Here is a 23,322-nt window from a genome sequence, read left to right as displayed (position 1 = left end):
AAGTGCTTTCCAAGGAATAAAATGATGAATCTGGGTTGAAAATACTTGCCTCCTATATGTTATAATTAAATAAATAGATAAATAAATAAATAAATAAATAAATCCTTACCAATACTGAGGACTCCTGACTTTCTTCTCTCCAACTTTGTATTATTCACAGGATAGAGTTTATTCCCAAACAATGAATAAAAGCAAACTAGGTTTACCACCAAATTCAGAACTGGAGTTGAGTCTCATCTTCTTATCACTGTGACATGGATCCGAACCTCACAGAGGTAAAGGAAATGAACCACAAAATCCAAAGGAGAGAGGTGGTGAGGTGAAATAGGTTTGGGCAGGTTACCCTCTCTAAAGCTCATTTCCTTTTCTGTAAAATTGGGATTAATTCCCCTCCCCCACAAGGTTATGGTAAGAAAGAACTGAGAAAGCACGTAGGGAAAAGTACTTAACAAAAAATTACTATAGAAATACAAAAATATATGTAATCCTGGACAGCAACTACACGTTAAGGAGAGTCAGATTTCTTATCATAACTGAACTGACTCTTAAAGGTTAAAAGTTATTATTTAATCATACTCTGAGCTAGGGATGTAGCTCAGTGGTAGAACACTTGCCCAACATGTGCATGACCTGGGGCTAAATCCCCAGTAACTGTATTTTTTTTTAAAGATCAGGTTTCTAACACTTCTGCTTTTTTTGCCAGAATAAATGTCTGTGTTAACCTGAATTACAGATAGTAATTATACTAAATACCTTATAGTTCTTTCCACTTTTGTGAAGTCTGAGATGCTAATAGATGGGAAGTTATTGGAAAGTTTTTTTATACTTAGTAATGAAACTTTGTCTCTACAGTTGACAGAAACTTTGGCTACTTTGAAAACCAGTCACTGAATTATAGCTTCCAAAACTATTGATAATCTGGGTTAGTATTCAGAATTTTTAGTGCCAGAATTATTTCCTTGAATTTTCAGCAACGAATCTTAACAGTTTTATGGTGCCGTTGCTTAGCGATCTCATGTCACTAAATTATAAAAGTGAGTCAATGCAATATATATGACTTTCTGCTATAATGCAAATACTTTAGTTTTAAATTTATAAAAGTATGCTGTAAAAACTGTTTAAAACTATTTAAATAATAATTTATTGGTTTAATATTTTTTAAAATAATTTTTATCATAGACTTTTTCTTTGCTCTTCATCTTTCTTCCTAATTAGGATTAAAAAGAAAGAACATTATTTTTCTCCAGATTCCCAAGTTACCCAAGCTTTAAAAGAAAATTAGGAGGAAACACAGTAGGTGTGAGGGGCAAAGAACAAACTAGGGGTGCCTGGGTCCCACCCACATTTGCCCAAGTACCATTCGTGAGACATCTCAAATGGTGCCTGGCCCAGATAACAACACAGATTCCAACAGCAGTAGACACATGTTCTAGTAACCTTTTTAATGTTTCAGAAAGCCAAATTCTATATCTGAGTCCTAAATCCATTCTTGGCCTTTCTCCCCTTTTCCTTTGTTACTTTAAACAATTACCTTGCCCCTATAAGATCTGTCTTAAGACCCAAACATGTCTACAGCTTCTATTTCAAACCACAGCCTACTTCCTTTTATACTCAATCATTATAATAAACCACTAGTCACACAGAACTCTCTAACCACCTCCTACATTTTTTGAATGTCTTAAAATCAATAATAACCTCTTCTAATGGTCTTGCTCATTCAAGACCTCAAGGGTCAGTTCAATTTAAAAATAACATCAGTATGAACTGAGATAATGTTATCCTTATTTCTAAATAATGAACCATACTTGTGATCATTTTCCATAGGAAGAATTCAGTTATGGGGACATCCGATTGCAGTAGACTGGGCAGAGCCAGAAGTAGAAGTTGATGAAGACACCATGTCTTCTGTGAAAATCCTGTATGTAAGAAACCTTATGCTGTCCACCTCTGAAGAGATGATTGAAAAGGAATTCAACAATATTAGACCAGGTGGGACGTACATGTAAGATTACTTTTTCAAAACATACTTTACAAGCTTATGCTTGAGGTGGCTTCCCATAACTTTAAAGAGAATAGCTTTTATTGAAGTCATTCTCATAATTGAAAGCATATTACTCAAGCTATACTCCCATCTTTGAATTAGAAAATGAGACCTATGGTTCTACAACATTCAACAATATTATAATCATATATTTATCTGTGTGATTAATGAATACATATTTACTTCACTAAACTAGCAATTGCAGGAATATAAGTTCTTTTTCCTCTTATTATGTTCTCAGTTCTCAGTCACTCAGTCTGTGGGCCTAGAATATAATAAGTACTCAACAAATATTGACTGTATTGCTGAGTAAATGGCCATAACTCTAGGGTTAAGGCAGGGTTTCTCAACCTTAGCACTAATGGCATTTTGGAACAGATGATTATAGTGGGGATCTGTCCAGCAGATGGCAGGACATTCAGTAGCAGCCTAGACCCCTCCTAGCAGACACCAGTAGTGACCTCCATAACAACCAAAAGTATTTCCAGACATTACCAAATGTACCCCAGGAGTGTGCAAAATCACCCCCAGTTGACAACCACTGTTTTAATGGAATATACTTGTAACTTCAGGTGCAAAAGTAAGGAGGTGATGATTAATCTTTGGAAACTGGGTAAAGAGAGAGGAAAAGGAATCAAGGAAATGTTCTGACAAAAAGGGATAGTTAGTTGCTATTTATCTTGTCAATACTTTTTCAATGTCAATTATAAGCTACAAGATTGACTCTCTTTATTCTCAACATGGAAGCTACAACACTGAAACTGGTAAAGCATTTCAAGAAACAATGTTCAAATGAGAATTTCCACAAACCAACACAGAACACCAAGTCTATAAACTGTTAATAGATGTTCCTGATAAAAGGGCCCCTGGTCAAATAAGTTTGTAAACACTAGATTCTGCAAAATTAAGCAGATTTCTTTATTATGGGACTTAAAGTCATTAGCCTTCTAATATGCTTGAAAGTCTCCAAGAAGAGATGTGGGATACCTCATTTCTCAAACTTTTGGAACATGGATCCTCTTTTGTGGCAGACCATCTTGTGGGGTTAGTGTATCTTGGAATACATTCTGGACAATATTGACCTGGTTTTATCACAGTATTAACATCTTTCCATAACAGAATGTCTAAGTCTTCAGGAAAACTCTCTAGGATGTTGATAAACCCTGGGTCATGGTGTCACCATGTTAAACTGCCTGAGAATATTCACCTTATATATTCGTATTGTCTGTTTCCAACTCTGGGTGCTATTTCAGGCATAATAAAATGATAAGTTGATGATTCACTCTGAAGTTAATTAGCAAGGATGTCATTTTTTTCTTTTTAAAAATTCCCCAAAGATTTATCTTTCTTCAGTCTCAGTAACTCTACCTTCCCTATACTTTAATATTATGATGTAGGCACATACCAACACCTGTGAATTCATGGCTAACACAGAAAACTGCAAACAATGGACTGGTCACTATCAGTCAGGCATTATAGTGGGCACTTTTGCATCATGTGTTATTTATTCATCATAGTGACCCAATAATGTAAGTTAATTTATTAGTTCCATTATTTTCTAGATAAGAAAATCAGAACCCAGAGTAAAGTAGCTTACCCAGGGCCGCACAACCAGCAGGTGGGAGATCCCCGATTTAACAATTCTAGGATCCCCACATCCCACTCTTATTCAAGTCATTCATGCAACTGGCACTCTTTCAGTATTTTGTAACTTTTAAAAATAAACAGTGGGTCTGGACCTTTCCACGTTAGTACTCATAGGTCTCTTCTCTTTGAAGACTCTGATGTTGGTATAAATGTACCAGATTTAATCACTCCCATAAAAAATAGACATTAAGTAGTTTTATTATTGCTATTTCAATAGTGGTATAATTGGTATCCTTATAATTGGTATACTAGTAAATTTGTGTACAAACTTCACACAAATTTTATTTCTATATGAAACATTCCCCAAAGTAGAATTAGTAGACATCTACACTATTTCCAACCTTTAGGTATCATTATAGCATGGGAGGGAATCTTGGCTCTCAGCAGTTCTTTCAGAAGCAATTTTATTTTTTTATTTAAAGAGCATTGATAGGCTTTAGAAGATCTGGTTCTAGATCCTGGCTATGTGGACTGTAAATGTCATCTATCTTGTCAGAATCGTGGTTTCCTAACATTTAAGTAAAAATAAGTATAGTGAAAGTAATAAAAAATCAAAATCATTACTAAAGTCTCTCCTGACTCTAAGATTCTATTATATAGCCAAAAGAAATAAGATATTTCAGAGGGATGGCATAAAACTTAAAATGAAAGATAACCAATAATTGAGTGTGAATCAATTCAATGGTGTTCTACCACTGCATATGATACTATCTTTTATATAAAATGCAAAGTAAGCTGCCATTCCTGCCCTTAAAAATCTTAGAAAATAGAAAACACAAATCCATAGAGAATTATAACAAGTCACACTACAAGTGTTGTTTTAAACTTACAGACAAAATCTTTAAAATTTATAGAACTTTAAACCTGGACACAAAAGATTACTGATAAGATGCTTATGTATACTCTTAGGAGCTAACTGCATCATTGTGGGTACTGTCTCAAAGTTGCTAACCTGGCTATTTTCACTCTCTTTGCAGGTGCAGTAGAGAGGGTAAAAAAAATCCGAGACTATGCCTTCGTGCACTTCAGTAGCCGAGAAGATGCAGTTGAGGCTATGAAGGCTTTAAATGGGAAGGTAATGTAGGACAACAAATAAAATATGCACAGATTCAATCCAACTTTGGTATAGACATCCTATTCAAAAGAGCAATTAGGCAAGTCCATCCCACTTCATCTTTCCCCATGTCCAACATGTCTGCTGCAGTCCGCTTAAGATGCACAAAAGGGAAATGATGAAACATACAGCAGAAAATGGAGATGGAGCTAATGTAGCCAATTCTACCTCTAAGTATTTTTCTAATTTGAACAAATAACTGGTTCTCAATTTTTTTAGAAAGTGGGGATTCAAGTTAATTATTTTAAGGTGTTCCCCTCCCAATTCTAATTTTCTCTCATTACTATACTTGGTAACACAGTATTTTAAGAGCCAATGGTCCCTTTCTTAAAATGTCAAAATGTCATTCTACCCTCAGAGTTTGATCTGCGGGCTCTAGAAGGCTTAGAATTTCTCGTCTTGCCAAGTGTAAGATCTGGGGGAAAACAAACATCTATGTCCTTACTACTAATTTGTCTATAGAAACCAATTTAGTATTTACATCAGTCCAATAAACCTAAAACACACTTATCTACTAATATTTTCTGAAATACAAAGAGAATTAAACCAAAAATACTTGTCAAAGAGCTAAAATTCGGGGCTGGGGATGTGACTCAGTGGTATAGCACTTGCCTAGCAATTGTGAGGTACTGGGTTTGATCCTCAGCACTACATAAAAATAAATAAATGAAGTATTGTGTCCATCTACAACTAAAAGAAAGAACCTTAAAAAAAAAAAGCTAAAATTCTCCTGGAGGAATAAGAGAAACACAAACGCCTATGCAAAATATAGTTAGGTAAAGTATCATAAAAAGAGATAGAAAAGCAGTAAAAAAAAGTTCAAAGAGAGAAGCAGGTCATCAAGAGCCAGAAAATCTTCATGGATATGAGAAGATAATATGAAGAAAAGGCCATGGAAATTGGGTCTAAGTGCAAAAGATAAAATATGGAAAGGAGAGTCAGTCGTAGAGGTCAGAATTTGGAAATTAGAAGGCAAAATTGGAGAACAGTAAAATGTAGAGCAATATGGTTAAAACATAATGCACTAGGGGCTGTTTTACCCTTGAGTCTTACATCCATCAGGATACCAAGAGAAAACCATTGGCAAAGGAATTAATTGTAGATATGTGAGCGGGGAGTAGGGAAATTAAAAGAGATAGTACAGGAACCTGAGGCTCACAGCACTCCTAAAGTCAAAGGCACAAGGGACTGCAGATTAATAGAAATCCTAAAAGAGAGGAGAATTAGGTACAGCTGATCTCTTCAAAAGGAGTAGTGACTAAGAGCCATACCACCTTGAGGAGGCCCAATCTTGTCTGAAAAGTATAATGTCCTCTGGTCAAGGAATACTGCCAGTCCAAGGTAACCTTTTGGAGAAGGATCCAGGAGACACATGCCCCAAACTTGCGGTTGTTTCTCTCTTTATCCTCCTGTCAATATTTCTCATTGGTCAAGTCCAATGATAATACAGAAGGTCACAAGCCCCGGTGAGAAGCCACGTAGAGAAGTCTCCCAGAGCAGCAGGCAGGCTGGAGATTGGTGGGGAGTAGGTCTGGAGGACAAATGGAAGACTTCCCAGACCAGGTATCTTCAGACATCCTGGAGCCTTCAAAAATTTAAGTACTGGGAGGGGGTGGGTACTGAAAACTGAAAAGCAAAAGGTAATGCATATTAAAATACATACCTACATAAATATGAAACAAAACAGTATTTCAATGTAACAACATGAATCTATTATGTATATTGACAATGTCATGTTATTACATTGAAAACAATCTGTAAGTTAACTTTTTTCTATTTGGAAACATTTCTAAGTATACATGATGATTGCTGAGAAGACAAAGCCAATCATAAATTAAAGCCTAAGTAATTATATTGTAAAAATTACAGTGGAAAATTATTCTAATTAGTCTCAATTTTGCAGCTAGATATTTTTATAGCAATGTTCACACATAGAGTTAATTATATTTAATATTATTAACAAATATAGATCAAATATTATATTTAAGTATAATGTAGCATGAAAAAAAAATCAAAGATAAGTTTCCCCAGGATGTATGTAGGCTTATTAAGTATAAATAATGATATTTACATTTCGTTTATTAAGCAAGGTGAGACTTTGAAGTTTCTTTGTGAGGTAGAATAATGATCATGTATAATTTAGAGAAATTAACATCGAAAGAGTTGACTTTTTATTGAGTAGCAAGAGAGATATGATGGAAACTAGTTATAAAGCAATTACAATAACCAAAATAAGGGCTTGAACTAAGGTGGAAATGGAATATAATAGAGAGCTCTATGCAGAACTATGGAGGAGTTAATTCAAAGTGTTTAGTAACTGACTAGAGAAGGTGATGAAAAAGGGGAAGGCAGTTTAAGTTTTTCTTAATGACAGACTAGTAGGGAAGTCAGGTGGAAAAGCCTATTTGGAGAAAATGTGATGACTTTAGCTTTCAACATGATTACTCACTTATTCTATAAATTCGTATGGATGTCTATGAGGTGAAAGAAAATTTTCAAGTCTTGGGGTCTACTGATAAATAAGACATAGTCCCAACTCTTCAGATGTCTAAACTCAATAACTAAAATACTATGCTGAGTTTAAGATGCTATTGGAGAGGGCAGAGAAATGCAGAACAAAATCTATTACAGTAAGAAATCTGACTTGGCCAGTGACTATTTCATTCAAAACATTTCCTGATATGGAAGCGCTTATCAACAGAAACCTATTTGAGTACCTCATTTTCCTGAAGACAGAATGAAAGATATAAAGAGTCTTATACCTAAGTCCATCCCCTTTCTTCAACATTCCAAGTTTCTTCTAATTGCATCAACAGCAATATAAGATTGTTGAGTATCATCTGGATTCTGTCCATTTTGTCCGTATTTGACACTGGGTCCTACTACTGAAAATTAAGGTACATACATGAAATTAGGGGAAAATTGCCACCAAGGCTGATGAAAATGTCAGGCTGACCATGAGGCAGAAACTTTGCCCAGCGCACTTCAGTTCACTTTGCCCAGGAACCACTGAGTCACTTGTGAAACTGAAGGATAGAATGCACACTCGGCTGTTTGAATGGGAATTTTTGCAGGAACACTTTGTTATTTGCATTCATTGTGTAAAATAGAGACTGATCATTTTCTCATTCAAAGAAGCCACAAATGTTTTCTGACAACACTTTGTCCCTTAAATAAGAAAATACATGAATCTATCAAGTATCTGTTGAGAGACATCTTTGTTTCATGTGTAGGCAAACTGTACATAGGAGTTAGTTACACATGAAGATCTACACAGATATTATCTTCAACAGCTGGAGTTGCTTACTGTTTCAGAAACTTGCCACCGAGAAGGGCTACTCCAAAAACTTTAAAGGACATGTTTTAAGTGGTGCATGACTGGACAATTCTCAGTACTGCTCCCATCCCCCTATCGCAATCCCTACCAACCCTGTTTATTAGCTCCCAATTGCCAATGGATCAAAAGTTTTTTTCACAAGGAAGTACCTGTGGGAGACAATGCATAGCCTCACAGATTTCCATTCCTTGAGTTGGGTCCCACCTGAGCCTCTGTTCTTCCCCAGTGAAAATTACCTATTGTGTATTTGCTCTAATGAGAAAGACATTTGGCTCCCTGACAGCTCAGTGTTAATAAATGATAAGAACTCTTTATTGTTTTCTTTCACTTTTATTTTATTGTACCACTTAGTAAAAATTATACTCTACCCAGAATGAACCTAAAATTTCTGGTAACTATATGATTTTATAAATATGTGCTTTAAAACATATATATCACATTATAGAAATATTACATAATTCTCCATCTCATAATTTTTCTCCCTATCTCTAGATTATAAATTCATAACCAATGTATCAATGAGCAGTAGCCAACATGCCACTGTCAAGCCTGTTGGTGTCTTATGAAAGTTACCAACAAAACCACTCAGAGAAAATTTAAGTATCATACAAATAAGAATCTATAAAGACACAAGATATGAATAACTGAACCAGTCAGTAAACATATAGAAAATATTCTAAGACTCAGAAGGAGATCTGTTTTTAGAGCTCAGTCACACTTGATTGTCCTAATGTCTTCTTATGTTACTTTTTCCTTGCTCTCTACAACAGGTGCTGGATGGTTCCCCCATTGAAGTGACCTTAGCCAAACCAGTGGACAAGGACAGTTATGTTAGGTATACCCGAGGCACAGGTGGAAGGGGCACCATGCTTCAAGGAGAGTACACCTACTCTTTGGGCCATGTTTATGATCCCACCACAACCTACCTTGGAGCTCCTGTCTTCTACGCCCCCCAGGCCTATGCAGCAATTCCCAGTCTTCATTTCCCAGCCACCAAAGGCCACCTCAGCAACAGGGCCATTATTCGAGCCCCTTCTGTTAGAGGTAACACTAGTCAGCTCCTGTTTTAGAGAAACTCCAAGATTTCAAATGATTTGTAGTGCAATAGTCTTAGGCCAATTGGGTATGTCCACTGAGAGAAAAGGACTGGAAAAATGATTATTAAAAAAGTCAAATATATAAATAGCTCTCACTTCATAGGAATCTTTTTTTTTTTTTTTTTTACATCACAACTGGTAATTGAAAAGTCTTAGTCAGAACTTAGTGTAAATGAACATAGTGCACAAATTTGATCTTTGCACAGATCGATAAAATTTGCTCAAACTAAAACCTAGCTCCAACATCTTATACTGATTACAAAACTTCCAAAGGCCAGTCATGGTAGCACACACCTGTAATCCCAGCAACACAGGAGTCTAAGACAGGAGGATTGCAAGTTTGAGCCCAGCCTCAGCAACTTAGTGAGACCCTGTCTCAAAATAAAAAATGAAAAGAGCTGGGGATGCGGCTTGGTGGTAAAGTTCCCCAGGGTCCAATCCACAGTTTAAAAAAAAAAAAAAAAAAAAAAAAAAAACTTCTAAGGTAATGGAATATCGTCCAATGGAAAATGGAAATTGATTACCTCAAATAACAAAAACATTTTAAGACCCTTATGTATTTGATGGTGACTCAGTGGCATCATCTTTATATGTAAATTACAAATTATCATAAATATAGTCTAACAGATCAATGGGATGCTTCTTCTAACCTCTCCTAATGAATATATGTTATGCTTTCAAAAAGTCAATCATTGAGCAAATCAACTAATTTCTTTATTATATAAGAAACCATATAAACTCCAAATAGAAAAACAAACTCAATCTGGCTTCCAACCATAGCAATTTCATGTTTGAATCCTATAAGAATTCCCAATATTCAAACAGTTTTCTGAGCTCAATTTATTCAAGCAATATAGAAGATAAGGAAAATATTTTTTATTTCCAAGCAATTGGTTTGTCTCTACCTATAGGACAAGTGAGTGTGGCTGTTCTAGAATGTGGCTAATGCCATCAAAATCCCAGTCCTGTTTTCGTAAGGTGACATCAGTCTTAGCAATATCAATAAATTATGTATTTAAACCATGGTCAGGTTTGACTTAGAAGCAAGAGGTCACACTCATATTACTGTGGAGACAATTATTTTACTGTGTTTTACAAACTTTCAATAGAACTGAATTGACCATTTTAAGACCTTTATCCTTCAACAGTCTTAAAAGTTCTATACTGATAATCATTCCTGCCAAAATTATAACACAAAAGAAATCATCAGGTCTTCCTTCAGAATAACTTCTATGATAATATATGTTATATGATAATAAATGTCATTGAAACATTATTCATATAAAATCTAAAATATATCATTAAGCAATCCATATATTAAATATGTTGTCAATCAGTTGTGATGTAGAAAAAAGCTTCTAAGGGGAAAATATGTAATTTATAATAAGAAAGGAATCAATGAATAATATTCATGAATGAAGTATAATCAACTTAGTTTTCATCTCTTTATGCCACCAAGAGGAAATCAAAGTAGCAACATGGCAAAACAAAAATCAAAAAGAATCTATATATGAAACTCAATGGAAATTTAAGCCTCACATTGACAGAACTCAAGAAAGAGGATGATGAACTTTAAAACATGCTTTCTCTAAATGTTGGTTTTCCATTAAGCCATTGAGGGTGGAATAATTGGGGAAGCTAGAATTCATTTCTGAATTTCTGATCTATATGCAAGACTGGTTTCAATACAAGTGGTCATATTATTTTGGAATGTTTCATACACACATTTCCAATCTTTAGTCTTCAGAAAAACATTAGCAAAAGGTTAACTGAAGATGGAAATTGCAAAATTTCTCTCTGTACTAAAGTTGTTAAATTGCTAATGTGCTTATCAAAAGCTCTGATGGTATTACTTTCAGGTAGTTTATAAAACAGAGAGATGCCTATGGTGAGCCTTAACTTAGGTTGAGTTTCATTACATTAGAATCCTAGAGTTTTCTACCCATCTTCAAGGTTATAAACAATGTGAGTTGGGCTAACTTTTCCATTACAGTAAGATTCAGGGTGATTTTCTGGTGGTTTGATTCAGTTTAATGCCTTCTTACATTCCTAGAAATTTACATGAATGTACCTGTAGGGGCTGCGGGAGTGAGAGGACTGGGCGGCCGTGGCTATTTGGCATACACAGGCCTGGGTCGTGGATACCAAGTCAAAGGAGACAAGAGAGAAGACAAACTCTACGATCTTTTACCTGGGATGGAGCTCACCCCAATGAATCCTGTAACTTTAAAACCCCAAGGGATTAAACTTGCTCCCCAGGTAGGTAAAGTCATTGCAGAGATAACTTCTTTAAGTTGGTCAATGACCATCTTTCACCTATCAGCAAATGACTGGATTTGATCCTTACTTGGGCTATGGTTATGTTTTAATAGATAAAGTGACTAGTCAACATCATGTACTTTGAGGGAATAGGGGGCATTGAGTGCCATTTTCCATTAAAGGCCCTTTCATTTTTTTTAATCATAACATTTAAAATCTTAAAATCATCTTCCACTGAAATGCAAAAAATCTAAGAACTATTAAGAATTGTCAACCAATATATTAAATGGGAATAAAACATGGCAAAGATCTTGGCTTAGACTAAATGTCCATGTGTGTGAGCCAGTTCAGTTGGCAAAAGAAGAGTACTAAAGGCAGGGAACCCTAAATAGACCATGTAGGACATATTTTCTTGGAAACACTGTGCTGAAGAGAAAGCTATACCATGATATCTAGGTGAATCTTTAACTATAAGGTGACACCAGTCATATCAAATTAAGTCTTCTACAATGATCATATTTGGGCAGTGGCATTATGGTGAATTTTACTGCAATCATCTAACAGTTCTATGTTTCCATGTTTCTGTAGAAGGCTGTGATTTTTCTTACATGAAAATTAAAAGTTATAAAGTGTGTTCCAGTATGAAAACTAAATTCCAGGGTTGAAATAAAACAAAGTAGGATCTATGCTAACCCTAGACTGCTCCCTGTAGATGTGGAGTATATGCTGATCTCTCTGCACTACACTTTGAATAACCAAAGCTACAGTTTGTTTTCTCTGAGGGAAACACTCTCCTCCCAGACCATACTTACAGAAGTAGCTCTTATGATTACAATCAAGAAGAAAACCTGGTTTTCTAGAACCTTGTCTCAGGTATCTAAGGTGCAGGGGGGGATTGTAGCTTGTTTAAATGCACAATTTAGATCATCTAAAGTTTTTGCTAACTTTAGTCAGACTATTTGTTTTTAAAAGAATGCCTGTCAGAGTGGTAATCAGCTATTGGTTGTTTTAAAAAAAAATATTAATAGGGCTTTTCTTATGCAGAGTCTATTGTGTTCAGTGTTGGAGATGAAAAAATGAATATAACAAAGTTCTTGTCATCAAATTTCATATGGCAATCAAGTGGGATAATACCAACACATGATTGTAGAGACATGACATGATATAATTTCTCAGAAAATAAAAAAAAACTAGTCATCTACTAGTCTCTTGAGTCAAAATCCAATATTAAGAACGTCAAGTACTGGGATTCCTGTAAATCTTTAAAGGAAAATTTAAAAGAAAATAATCATAAATTTTGTATAGTATTTCTGAGAATTGCTGTAGCAAGAGGAAAGATCTCTGCTTTTTATATCAAAACTCAGGTTAGAAATTGGCCATGCTTCATATTAATCTGTAAATAACCATGTCTATAACCTAAAGAAAGGTCTTTAATTAATTTATCTCTGAATGTTAGCAGATATGGTTGAGAAGTTGAAGATCATGCCACCCCCAACAAATATACCCTGTAGTAGCATTATGAACCCCTAAGCAGAAGAGCAGAGGCTGGGTCCTGTCCTGCAGGGTCAGCAATTAGAGTGGGTGCTCTCCCCACATGTTGCTCACCTGGCATAAACAGGCAGACTGACTATCCTCCAGCTTACTGCACAGGAACTTTGGAGAATGCTTTGCAGATGACAAGGGATGCTACAAAACAGTGCTTTTATAAAGAGTTAACAGAGAAAAGAAGAGCAATCTACAAATTAATAAGCTGGAAAATGTCATGCCACAGCTAGATTAGTGTTAGAACAAATGAGATAAGAAGTGCCAAGAGACACATCCTGGGGCACTCTTCTGTCTCAGAGTTATTTTCTCAGACTGGTGCCTGTTATGCACAGTATACTGATTCTGCTGACTAACAGGGTCATCAGGACCTCTCTGTAATGACTTCTGAATGAAGTAAAAGATTCAGTGTGGTGTAATTACACACAAAAAAAGAAAACATGCAAAGGATGCAGAAAAAAAAAGTCATCATAAAGATAGCCAGAAGCAGCATGTTGCCAAACAATTTAAAAGTTGCAATTGTCAACACTCATCTATCAATGCTCATCAATAGTACCAACCCATAAAACTTTTCACTGACTTTGTTTTGAAAATGTGAGGTTAAAGCCCTATGACAAAAGACATTAAATAAGAAGATATTTTTCATTTATCTTCTCTAAACCACTATACACAGAGGACTGGAGGGTGATAATAAGTAAATCTATTCACACATTGCTGGCAAAGCAGGTTTGTTTTTTTTTTTAAGATGGAATAAATACCTCAAACAAATCATGAAATTAAATTCTTAGTAAAAAGTTACAGCTAATGGACTAAACTAAAAGCTTATTAGAGTAAATGGTGTGAAAATTATTTTATGAACTAATAGTTACAACATCTTAAATGGAGTTCAAATTGAGTTCAACTTAAATTTTATGAGTCATTAAATCAGGTAGCATTTTTTAATCTTCTCGTATTGGTTTAAACTCTGGAGATCAGAGTTTAAAACCTGAAAACTAGAGAAATAATGCAAATGTGACATTTGAGGGAGAAATCATCTTTTTTTTTTTTTTTTTTTTCTTACTCTTATAGATACTAGAAGAAATTTGTCAGAAAAATAACTGGGGCCAGCCAGTATACCAGCTGCATTCTGCCATTGGACAAGATCAAAGACAATTATTTTTATACAAAATAACTATTCCTGCTCTGGCGAGCCAGAATCCTGCAATGTATGTACACTTCTCTAAATTCTTCATCATTCGGACTACTAATACTTCATCATTCGGAATACTATTAACTTATAAATTTAGTATATTTGATCATTATCTAAATGGTATAAATGCTCAAGTCTATTACCAACTAATCTGTCATTAAATGCAAGCATTGAGTTGAGTAGTCAGGAAGTAGGCTCCAACTATGAGACCTGCATCAAAAAAGTCCAAAATCTCCTATAGACAACAAAAACTGTGTAGTATAATCAACCAAAGGAGAACAGTAGGTCATGTGAAAGAATGAAAAACTGTAGCCAATTCTTTTATCTGTGTAGTGTTTTGTTTGAACCATATGAAATTGCCATTTTTATGTATAATGCTTGCTCCATCATTTAATTTTTTATTTTTATTTTATTTAGGTATTTATTTAATTTATTGGTACTAGGGATCTAACCCAGGAGCACTTTACCACTGAGTTACATATCCCAGCCTTTTTAATTTTTATTTTGAGATAGGGTCTTGTTAAGTTGCTTAGGGTCTCGCTAAGGTGCTGAGGCTGTCCTCAAACTTGCTATCCTTCTGCTTCAACCTCCTAAGTCACTGCGACTACGGGCATGTGTCACCACACCTAGCTCCATTATTTAAAAATTTGGACAAAAGCTATGACCTCTCTGTTAGTGGATATCACCTTCTGGATTTTATCTCAAGTTTGCATTTATAGATAGTTTAGAAATCACTGTTTCACATGCCCTGTGGTGAGTTGTAAGTATGTCCCAAGAATGTCATGGACCACTGGGAACTGGGTAAATTCATGTATATTCCTACATGCACATATATTTAGAAGATTTTAATAGCAAAGATTATGAAAAATAACCATACAAAACCCCATCATCCAATCATCTTAAAAATCTAATGTGACAGCAGATAGCCAATCCTGAAAAAAAAAAAAAAGAACTCAGAGTACCTTAGGTTTTCACCCGACCCAGTACACAAGGTTAAAAATTCCTACCCTGACTGCCTGCTTTCCAGACACCCTTTCACACCTCCGAAGCTAAGTGCCTATGTGGATGAAGCAAAGACATATGCAGCTGAGTATACCTTGCAGACCCTGGGCATCCCCACTGATGGAGGTGATGTGGGGAGCACACCTGCTGTTGCTGCTGCTTCCACTGCTATTTTCCCAGGTATGGAAAATCAAGCCAGAGTGTGTTTGCTACCAAGTGCTCATAGAATTGTTTGTGAACTCCGCCTATAATAGATCTGACTTGCACCATCTGTGAAACAGGGTTTGCCAGCTGAAGTGAACCATTCAAGCATGAGGCAAGGAAATTGAGCAAGGCCACAGAGTTGGTTCTTGACTCAGCTCAATCTGAAGCAGCTGCAAGATCTTAAATGAGTCAATCTCTTTGAGTCTGGGATAACTTGGGTTCATTTTGTTTTCACTATTAGTAAGAGACTTTGGGACAATTAATAGGAGGTGTTACAGAATTAGATACCCCCAATGCTCACAAATTTTATAATATGACACCACTGAGTTAGGTTAAATCATAATGCCCTTTATACAAATGAAAGAATCCAAGTACTGGAAAGATTAAGTAATTGGGTCAATGTCAATTAGATTTTTAGCAATGCTTGAGCTCCCTCTCCAATTGTAGTCTTCTATCTACTTTTATTACTTTACTTTCTGCAAAAAGATGGAAAAAGACATCTCAATATGTGAATAATCGGGCCCCAATTTATCTTTATTGAATTTTGGTCCAGGGCATATTCTGATTATTAACATTGAAATTATCTGCAGATCAATGTTCCCCTGGAAGTCATATTTAAAGGACTTCCCCTTTTATTATAAACCCATAACAAAGGCTAATTATTAAAAATGAAGACTCCAGGGGCTGGTGCTAGGGTTGTAGCTCAGTGGTAGAGTGCTTGCTTCATACATGTGAGACACTGGGTTCGATCCCCAGCACCACAAAATAAATAATTAATTAAATAAAGGTGTCCATCCACAACTAAAACTTAAAAAAAAATTAAATGAAGCTACTAGAGATCAAAGAGGACCAAGCAAGAGTTTTTTTCATAACAGCTAGTTTAACCCTACACTTTTTAGTAATAAATTCTATTTATTTTGAAGAAATTTATTGTTCTGTGATTGTGTCAGCATGCCCTTCACATGCAAAAATCAAGAGCTTTCGCTAGACCTAGAATTATGCCATTTCTATTGATTGATTAATTCACATATTGGTCATGTGTAGGTAGGAGATTTTTATATTCCTCACACCCACAACACCTGGAGTTCTCTCTTTCTCTCTTTCGTTCCTTAAAGATTGTGAATGTCTTCCATTCTGGTACATGTGGCTAAAGCTAATCATGTTTTACACACAAATGTGACCTTGATTCTAGTTTTGTTTCTCTGTAAGAACATGGAGATGCTCTTTAGTGAGACCCTGCAAGGTTACCAAGGCAACAGCTGACACCGCAGAGAGCAAGGTCCTCCCTGGGCAACACTGTCATCTGCCTCTGTGCATACAGAGTGTTTACCAGTCCTACTCAGGGCTTACGCTGAGTCTTCTCAGGTCTTAGAGAAAGTCGAACTCCTGTTTTGCAGAAAGCTATATCCCAAAGACAACTAATATACTGTAAGAATAAATAAGCCACTGTCAAAGAGAATTATAAAATTTTCTTAAAGGATTTGCTTTCACTCAAGATTTTTTATAAAATCTTATCCTCCCTTCTATTTGCTCCAGCAAGAAGTTAAAAATATTTAGGCCATGAAAGTTGTTTTAGGAATGAATGCCTAAGAATTTCGTGGCCTTTTATAACTGTACTATGGAGTTAAGCAAAGGACAATAGGCTCCAAAGGAAGAATCTGAAACACTAATGCCCTTGCACTTAAGAAATTAGCCAAATTAAAAAAGAAAATCCAACATTTCTAAAGGAAAAAAAAAATGCTACACAAACACACTCACACATTTATATTACTTGCTAACTTCAGAAATACCATTTGCAAAATTATTAAAGTAGTTGTTAATATATTTCTCATATCCTTTGGAAATGTACCAAACTTTACTTGTGCATTAGCCAGCATTACTGACCAAAGTGTGCAACCAAGGTATGGATTCAATCTTTAAAAACATAGTCCGGCTAGCTTCCTGCCGCCACTTCCTGAGAAGACACCAGAAAAAAAAAAAAAAAAAAAAAAATCAATGTGTCTGGGCTTGGGCAGACTTCCACCACACAAACCAAGGGGACTTTTAAAATTTTAAATCAGATCCCCACTTGTTTCTTAAGTGTCTCTCTCCCTTTTTACAATTTAGGGATCATCTCTGAAACACCCAGGCTTTGTTCTAAAATACTAACAAAGAAATACAGCTCTAGACAGTAGTTATTGGACTTTCTTCTTCAAAAGCAAATGTTTATCAGTCAGACATAATATATATTGAAAGCACGTTGGCTTCTGAATACATTAAGGACAGGCTTGGTGGAGGGGTCCGAAGATAGGGTTTCTGCTGTTCCTGGTTAGGTCCAAATAAGGACAGGGTAGACATTTCCTTTTGTGGTATTAAGTAGACACACACTAAAACTTTACAGTATTTTCACTACTAGTATCGCCAGTCCCTACACAGCCTTCTTGGGAGAAGGCAAAGGTTTCTCATGTTCTATTTAGGCAGGTTGTAGGGGTGCAGCAGAACCTCCACCAGGCCCTGCTAACCCCTCAATGGCCTCTCTTTCTTTAAAATTTCCAAGACACTCTGGAAAAACTCCATAATGCAGACTTTTATTAACCCAGTATTTTCATAATTTCTGTTTCTTGAACCCTCTCTCCCATGTTTCTAATTTTCCAAGTGTGAAGTGATTCTGACCTAGGTGACACAGGCAGTTCCCACTTTGAGGATCACTGTCCTAAGACTTTCCAAATGCCATTTAAAAATCAATGTGCCCACCTACTGTGTTCCATAAGAGCACCTTTTAAAACATACATACTTACTTTTAACTTTAAGCAATATGTTAAATACTTTCAAATTCCTAAAGGAAGAGTACATGCCAAAAGGGAGCAAGTCTGAATACCTTTCATGAAGTTTTCTCTGCCTCCGTCTCTAGGATATGCTGTTCCCAGCGCAACTGCACCAGTGTCTGCAGCCCAGCTAAAGCAAGCAGTGACCCTTGGGCAAGATCTAGCGGCATACACAACCTACGAGGTCTACCCTACTTTTGCAGTGACTGCTCGAGGGGATGGATATGGAAACTTTTGAAGATACCTTTCTTTTAAATTAAGAATAAGAAACACAAAACTCTATATAGAAGAAATAAACCTCTCACTCAGTCCTCTAATGATCATAAGCCATGCCTTTCCTAAACTAGTTCCTTTCCTAAGACTGTATAACTTACACTCATTGTAGAATCATGAAATGTGAATGCTGTTCCTAGATGAAATCAAATGTTAAGGAGCATTTTGTTTAACAGGAAACTGCAGAGCCATTGACCCCAAATTTATTCTTCCAAGGTTCCTGAGTGTCCTGAGAGTATGTTTACAAAACAGAGAGGGAGAGATCTCTTAGCAGGCAGGTGCTGGGACTGAGCAGACCTAGGCTGTCACTAACAAGGGGTAGTTGATTAAACTTTGGGTTCTCAACCCCTGGCTCAGCTGCTTTTGTGATACACAGAGGCACTGAGAGGCAAAAGGAAGGTGGAGGTTGCTTTGCAAAATACCTTCGCCATTGCCCAGAGTGTGAGGCATGATCCCAGGCCTGAGACCAAGAAAACTGTCCAAGATTTTATGGATTCAGCATCACTTCAGTCTGAAAATTCCACCCAGTCAAAATTTGTCATAAATTAGGATCTTTTTGTCCCCTTCAGTCCCTGGGGACATCCTAGAAACTGATATGATGTATTGCACATACAGCTGAAACAGTTCCAGGTCCCATGTTTATTCAACTCTTTACCCTACACCTATTTTTCTCTAGAACTCCTGCCCTGCCCAGGATGCCACAGCACAAAAACCATACCAACACGAAGTAACTTTCTCATTTTAAAAACTTTGACTTATCCATACAGATTTGCTTGTTCATCTCATACCATTGTGTTCATCTCTAATGTAGTAAAAACAGTTACCACCTCTACAGGATACCACCTATAATATTTTTTTTTCCTATTCAGCAAATTAGCTGAAGAGTCAAGTCAAAGAGAAAAGTGAAGATTTGCTGTTGTTTTGTTGTTGTTGTTATTGTCATTCTGTTGTTTTGCTTTGGGTGGTGGTGGTTGTTTCGTTTTGTTTTGCTTTGCTTTGCAGTACTGGGGATCAAACCCAGGGTCTCCTGCATGCCAGGTAGGCACTCTACCCCTGACCTATATCCCCAGTCCTATTTCCAACTCTGATTTTTTGCAGCACCCAAACCACCATCAAGTATTTAGAGACAGTTACATTAACTGGGGGATAGCCTTGAATTATTGAACTCATAGAGTCCTTTCCTTTTACTTTCAGTTAATAGAAGCAGTTTTATCAAACCTGAGTCCTTTTGTCTTGAAACCATTCCAAGATAATTCTATATCCATCACTGCTGAAAAAGAACTGTTTCTTCAAAGACTCAGCAAGAATGTTATTTGCCCAAATCCCCTAGAGTCTTGGACTGTTCTCCATGAATATCTGATGGTGATGGTGGGGAGATGCCACCAACCAGGAATGAGGGTACAAAGGAGTTACTTCCCCAACATACTTGTAACCACTTTATTCAAAACATAAGCAATCAAATTGGTGTGGGGGGGGGGCTTGCAAAATTATAAGACACTTAAAGGAAAACAAACACAAGGTGTCAATAATTTTGTCAGCTCCTTAATGGGGTTCTGTAATCCAAAATCAGGCCATATTCCAATCAAAGTCAGCTACATTTCAATCACAATTAAAAGTCCCTGTAACATTTCAATTCTATGAATTCCAATCAGACATCAAAGACTTCAAAATGACAGTTGAAATTCTGAAAGATTTTTGTGCTTTCTGTTTCACATTTAGTTTCTCAAATTCCCAAGGATAACAGTTCCTAAACTTGGCTGCAACTGGAAACACCTGGAGAGCTTTTAAATATGCTAACGCCAAGATCGCACCTCGTACCAATTACATCAAAATGTCTTGGAGTGAAGACCTGGCATCCATACTTTTTAAAAATTCCACAGTGATTTCAATGTGCAGCTGAGTTTGGGAACTACTGTATTCTTTGTATTTTCACTCCATCTCTTAATTTTCTTTAAAAAATTCACTTTTATTAAATAGAAAAGTGCAGGGAAAAATGAGTTAAATAGCCAAATCATAGTTTTGCATATATTCACCTTGTAAAGAGTATGCATTTAAATACAATTCATTTTGGCTTCAAACTAAGTCTTCAGCCAAACTCTAAAAATGAGAACATGAAAAAATTACTTCTAAAGTAATTCTTATATCCAAATTTACACTGCCCCAAAGATCTGCTTTTATTCTTAAAGAAAACAATTACAAATATTCTCTGGGGCAAGATAAATTTCTACTCAACCTAAAAAAGCATTCCAAATTCCAAGAGCAAAAGTTTTGATTTTCCTTAGAATCTTTGAAAATAAATTGCAAAGGCCATTATGCAAAGTCTAGTCAATGCAAAATAGAAGGACTCGTTCAGAGAAATTTTAAATGTATTCAAAATGAAAAGATGATTAGTTACTACAGGAATCTCCTTATGAGAAAAATCATTATTCTGGATGACACGTTATCAATGATTTTTTTTTAAATGAAGAGCAAATATCTAAACATAAAAAAATACTAAGGTGCCAAGAAAATTACCTGTGGAGCACCATATCATTACTTTTAAGGAAAAACACAAGTATACATGACATTTGCCTTCTTAGGACTGGTTTTTATACAAGTGAGTAGATATGCTTTGGAGACTTTGAATCCCCTTAGAATATATTCATGTATCTACTGTGCTGTATGCTTGTTTTTATTTTCCCCAAGTTAAGACATATAGAGCAAGTCCTGCTATGATGAATTTGAAACTCTGGGGAGGAAAATGAAATTTTTTAAAAACCAAGTGTAGAACTGAAAGTTAATTTTTCATAATGTTCATATTTTTAGACTTGTGAAATTAGCAATATTTAACACCTCCATACCTTACCCATAATTATTCATTTTTCTATTTCTTCCTTGACTGCTAATTCTCCATTAAAAAAAAAAACCCATAAAATTAGTTAACAAACCAAGTGATAATAATAAAATACCTAAACCAATAATTTAGATATCTAGTACTGAATTTCTAAATATTGGCAATGAACAGCTTATTGATGGTTGAAATCAGCCCAATATTATTTAGGAGGAAACGGAAAAGCATTGAAATTGGGTGTTTGTTTCCTTACCTGTAAAAATTTTACCTCTTCTCAAATTGCTGTATTTCTCTCCCACCCCCTTAATATATGAAGAAAATCACCTGTGCTGCAATAAACTATAACTTTCTAGATAACTACGGTACCCTCCAACATGTAGTATCATACCAAACTACACTGTGTTTGGGTATCAACACCCAAAATGCTGCTAGAAAACTACCTCATATTAAGAAAACATTGACTTCAAAAAACATCTAACAAAAGAGGACCTATTTCCAAACCACAGTTCCTCAATGTTTTGAAGGGGGATGGAAGTTAAATTGTAGCTATGTATTGTTAATAGCTATGAATTGATCATAGCTATGTAGAAAATAAATTTTTTACTCATTTGCTTTTTAAAAAGTTCCTTTAAGTCTCATAGATTAGCAAAATGCTATATGAACATAATTTTTAATTTATGCTCATTATCAGTTTACTATTCAGTATATTTTCATATTTTTCAGAACAGGGAGTCCTAGTCTCCCCTTATTCCCCGTGGACACAAACCCTGAATTCCATTTTCATTTTGCAGAGCTTGGCCAGCTTGTCAGGAGACAAGATGGCTCTTGGGGATGCTGGCTCAACCTGTCAAGATCCACAGGGTCTCAAAACATTTGGCAGTTTCTTTTTTCCTTAGGCCAAGTTACTTACATCCCAAACCAGAAAGAACTTCCTATGTAAATCTATACATTAAAAATCTTTTTGCCTTTTCCCCTTTCTTCCATTCACAAATTTGTTCAAACACTAACTTCCTTTCAGGTAACTTCATTAATACAGCTGCTTAGCAACTATTTTTCACTGAAAAAAAAAAAGTTTCACATAACCCCACACACAGTTTCTATTATTTTTAATGTAAAATAACATTGACAGGTTAGTTTCCCTTTTATAGAATTTTTACTCTTCCTTTATTCTTGTTACTAATATTGGCAATTATTATTAAAGAATAGCTTTATTGCTATCAACCTACCAACTTATTCTTCACAGAATGTGTGATCAGTCTGTGTTTACTATGTACCTGCTCTTATACCACAAATTGTGAATATCAATACATATATTTCTCATTTCTCTCCTCAGTGGGGCACAACAGTCCAGTGGGTCAGTCTGCATTTTTCAAAGCTAAATACAATTGCATCAGCTGGTAGATTTTACCACCTGGTCAGAATCCCAAAAATAAATCAACTCCATTCTAAAAAATCTTAAGTTTCTACTATTATTGCCAAACACTGAGTTGGTAGAGTCTTTTTTAAAGATGAATTTAACATTTGACCTATTATTATTGTTTAAGTAAAATGAATTTTCAAATATTTTCTCTGAAAGAAATATAAAGAGCTATTCCAAAGTAGAAGAAGATTTAGAGATTCAGAAGACCCTGGAAAACATGAAATTTAAAAAATTCACATAATGACTTACTATGTTAAAGAATGAGTACCATACTTTTCATTTACTTGAAAACATTTGGGTCATTAACTATTTCTGTTTTCTAGATGTACTTGTGTTTACAAAATTCAGAAGTCTATTTAATAAGACTTAGCCAGACCTATATTCTTGGCAATGAATGATTCGCAATGAATATACACACATTTTTTTCTTTTTACAAATGTATACAACTACTTTTAAATTTGACATTTCCTACTATAATTCCTAACACATCTTTGGGCTGCTGGACTGCAAGTGTATTTATTTAAATCAATCATCATTTTCACTGGTTTAAATAGTTAATGTAA

General features: G+C 35.5%; 1 protein-coding gene across 3 annotated transcripts in view; it reads left to right on the top strand.

Moving 5' to 3' along the window:
- The window catches only part of A1cf (APOBEC1 complementation factor), a 73,007-nt gene extending 50,540 nt beyond the window's left edge, over nucleotides 1-22,467 (top strand). For 2 of the 3 annotated variants that reach the window (XM_047553384.1, XM_047553382.1), the window contains 7 exons: nucleotides 1,825-1,989; nucleotides 4,666-4,763; nucleotides 8,910-9,183; nucleotides 11,290-11,495; nucleotides 14,106-14,242; nucleotides 15,254-15,408; nucleotides 18,323-22,467. In XM_047553384.1, coding sequence (XP_047409340.1) covers nucleotides 1,825-1,989; nucleotides 4,666-4,763; nucleotides 8,910-9,183; nucleotides 11,290-11,495; nucleotides 14,106-14,242; nucleotides 15,254-15,408; nucleotides 18,323-18,474 — 1,187 coding nt within the window. In that variant the 3' untranslated portion in view covers nucleotides 18,475-22,467. The remainder of the gene's footprint in view (nucleotides 1-1,824; nucleotides 1,990-4,665; nucleotides 4,764-8,909; nucleotides 9,184-11,289; nucleotides 11,496-14,105; nucleotides 14,243-15,253; nucleotides 15,409-18,322) is intronic. The other variant, XM_047553383.1, reaches the window with a different exon arrangement.
- Nucleotides 22,468-23,322: the final 855 nt, after the last annotated feature.

Source organism: Sciurus carolinensis, chromosome 5 (assembly GCF_902686445.1).
Source record: "Sciurus carolinensis chromosome 5, mSciCar1.2, whole genome shotgun sequence".
Classification (NCBI taxonomy): domain Eukaryota; kingdom Metazoa; phylum Chordata; class Mammalia; order Rodentia; family Sciuridae; genus Sciurus; species Sciurus carolinensis.
The sequence above is the reverse complement of the archived record's forward strand: the minus strand, read 5'-3'. Positions and strand labels throughout refer to the sequence as shown.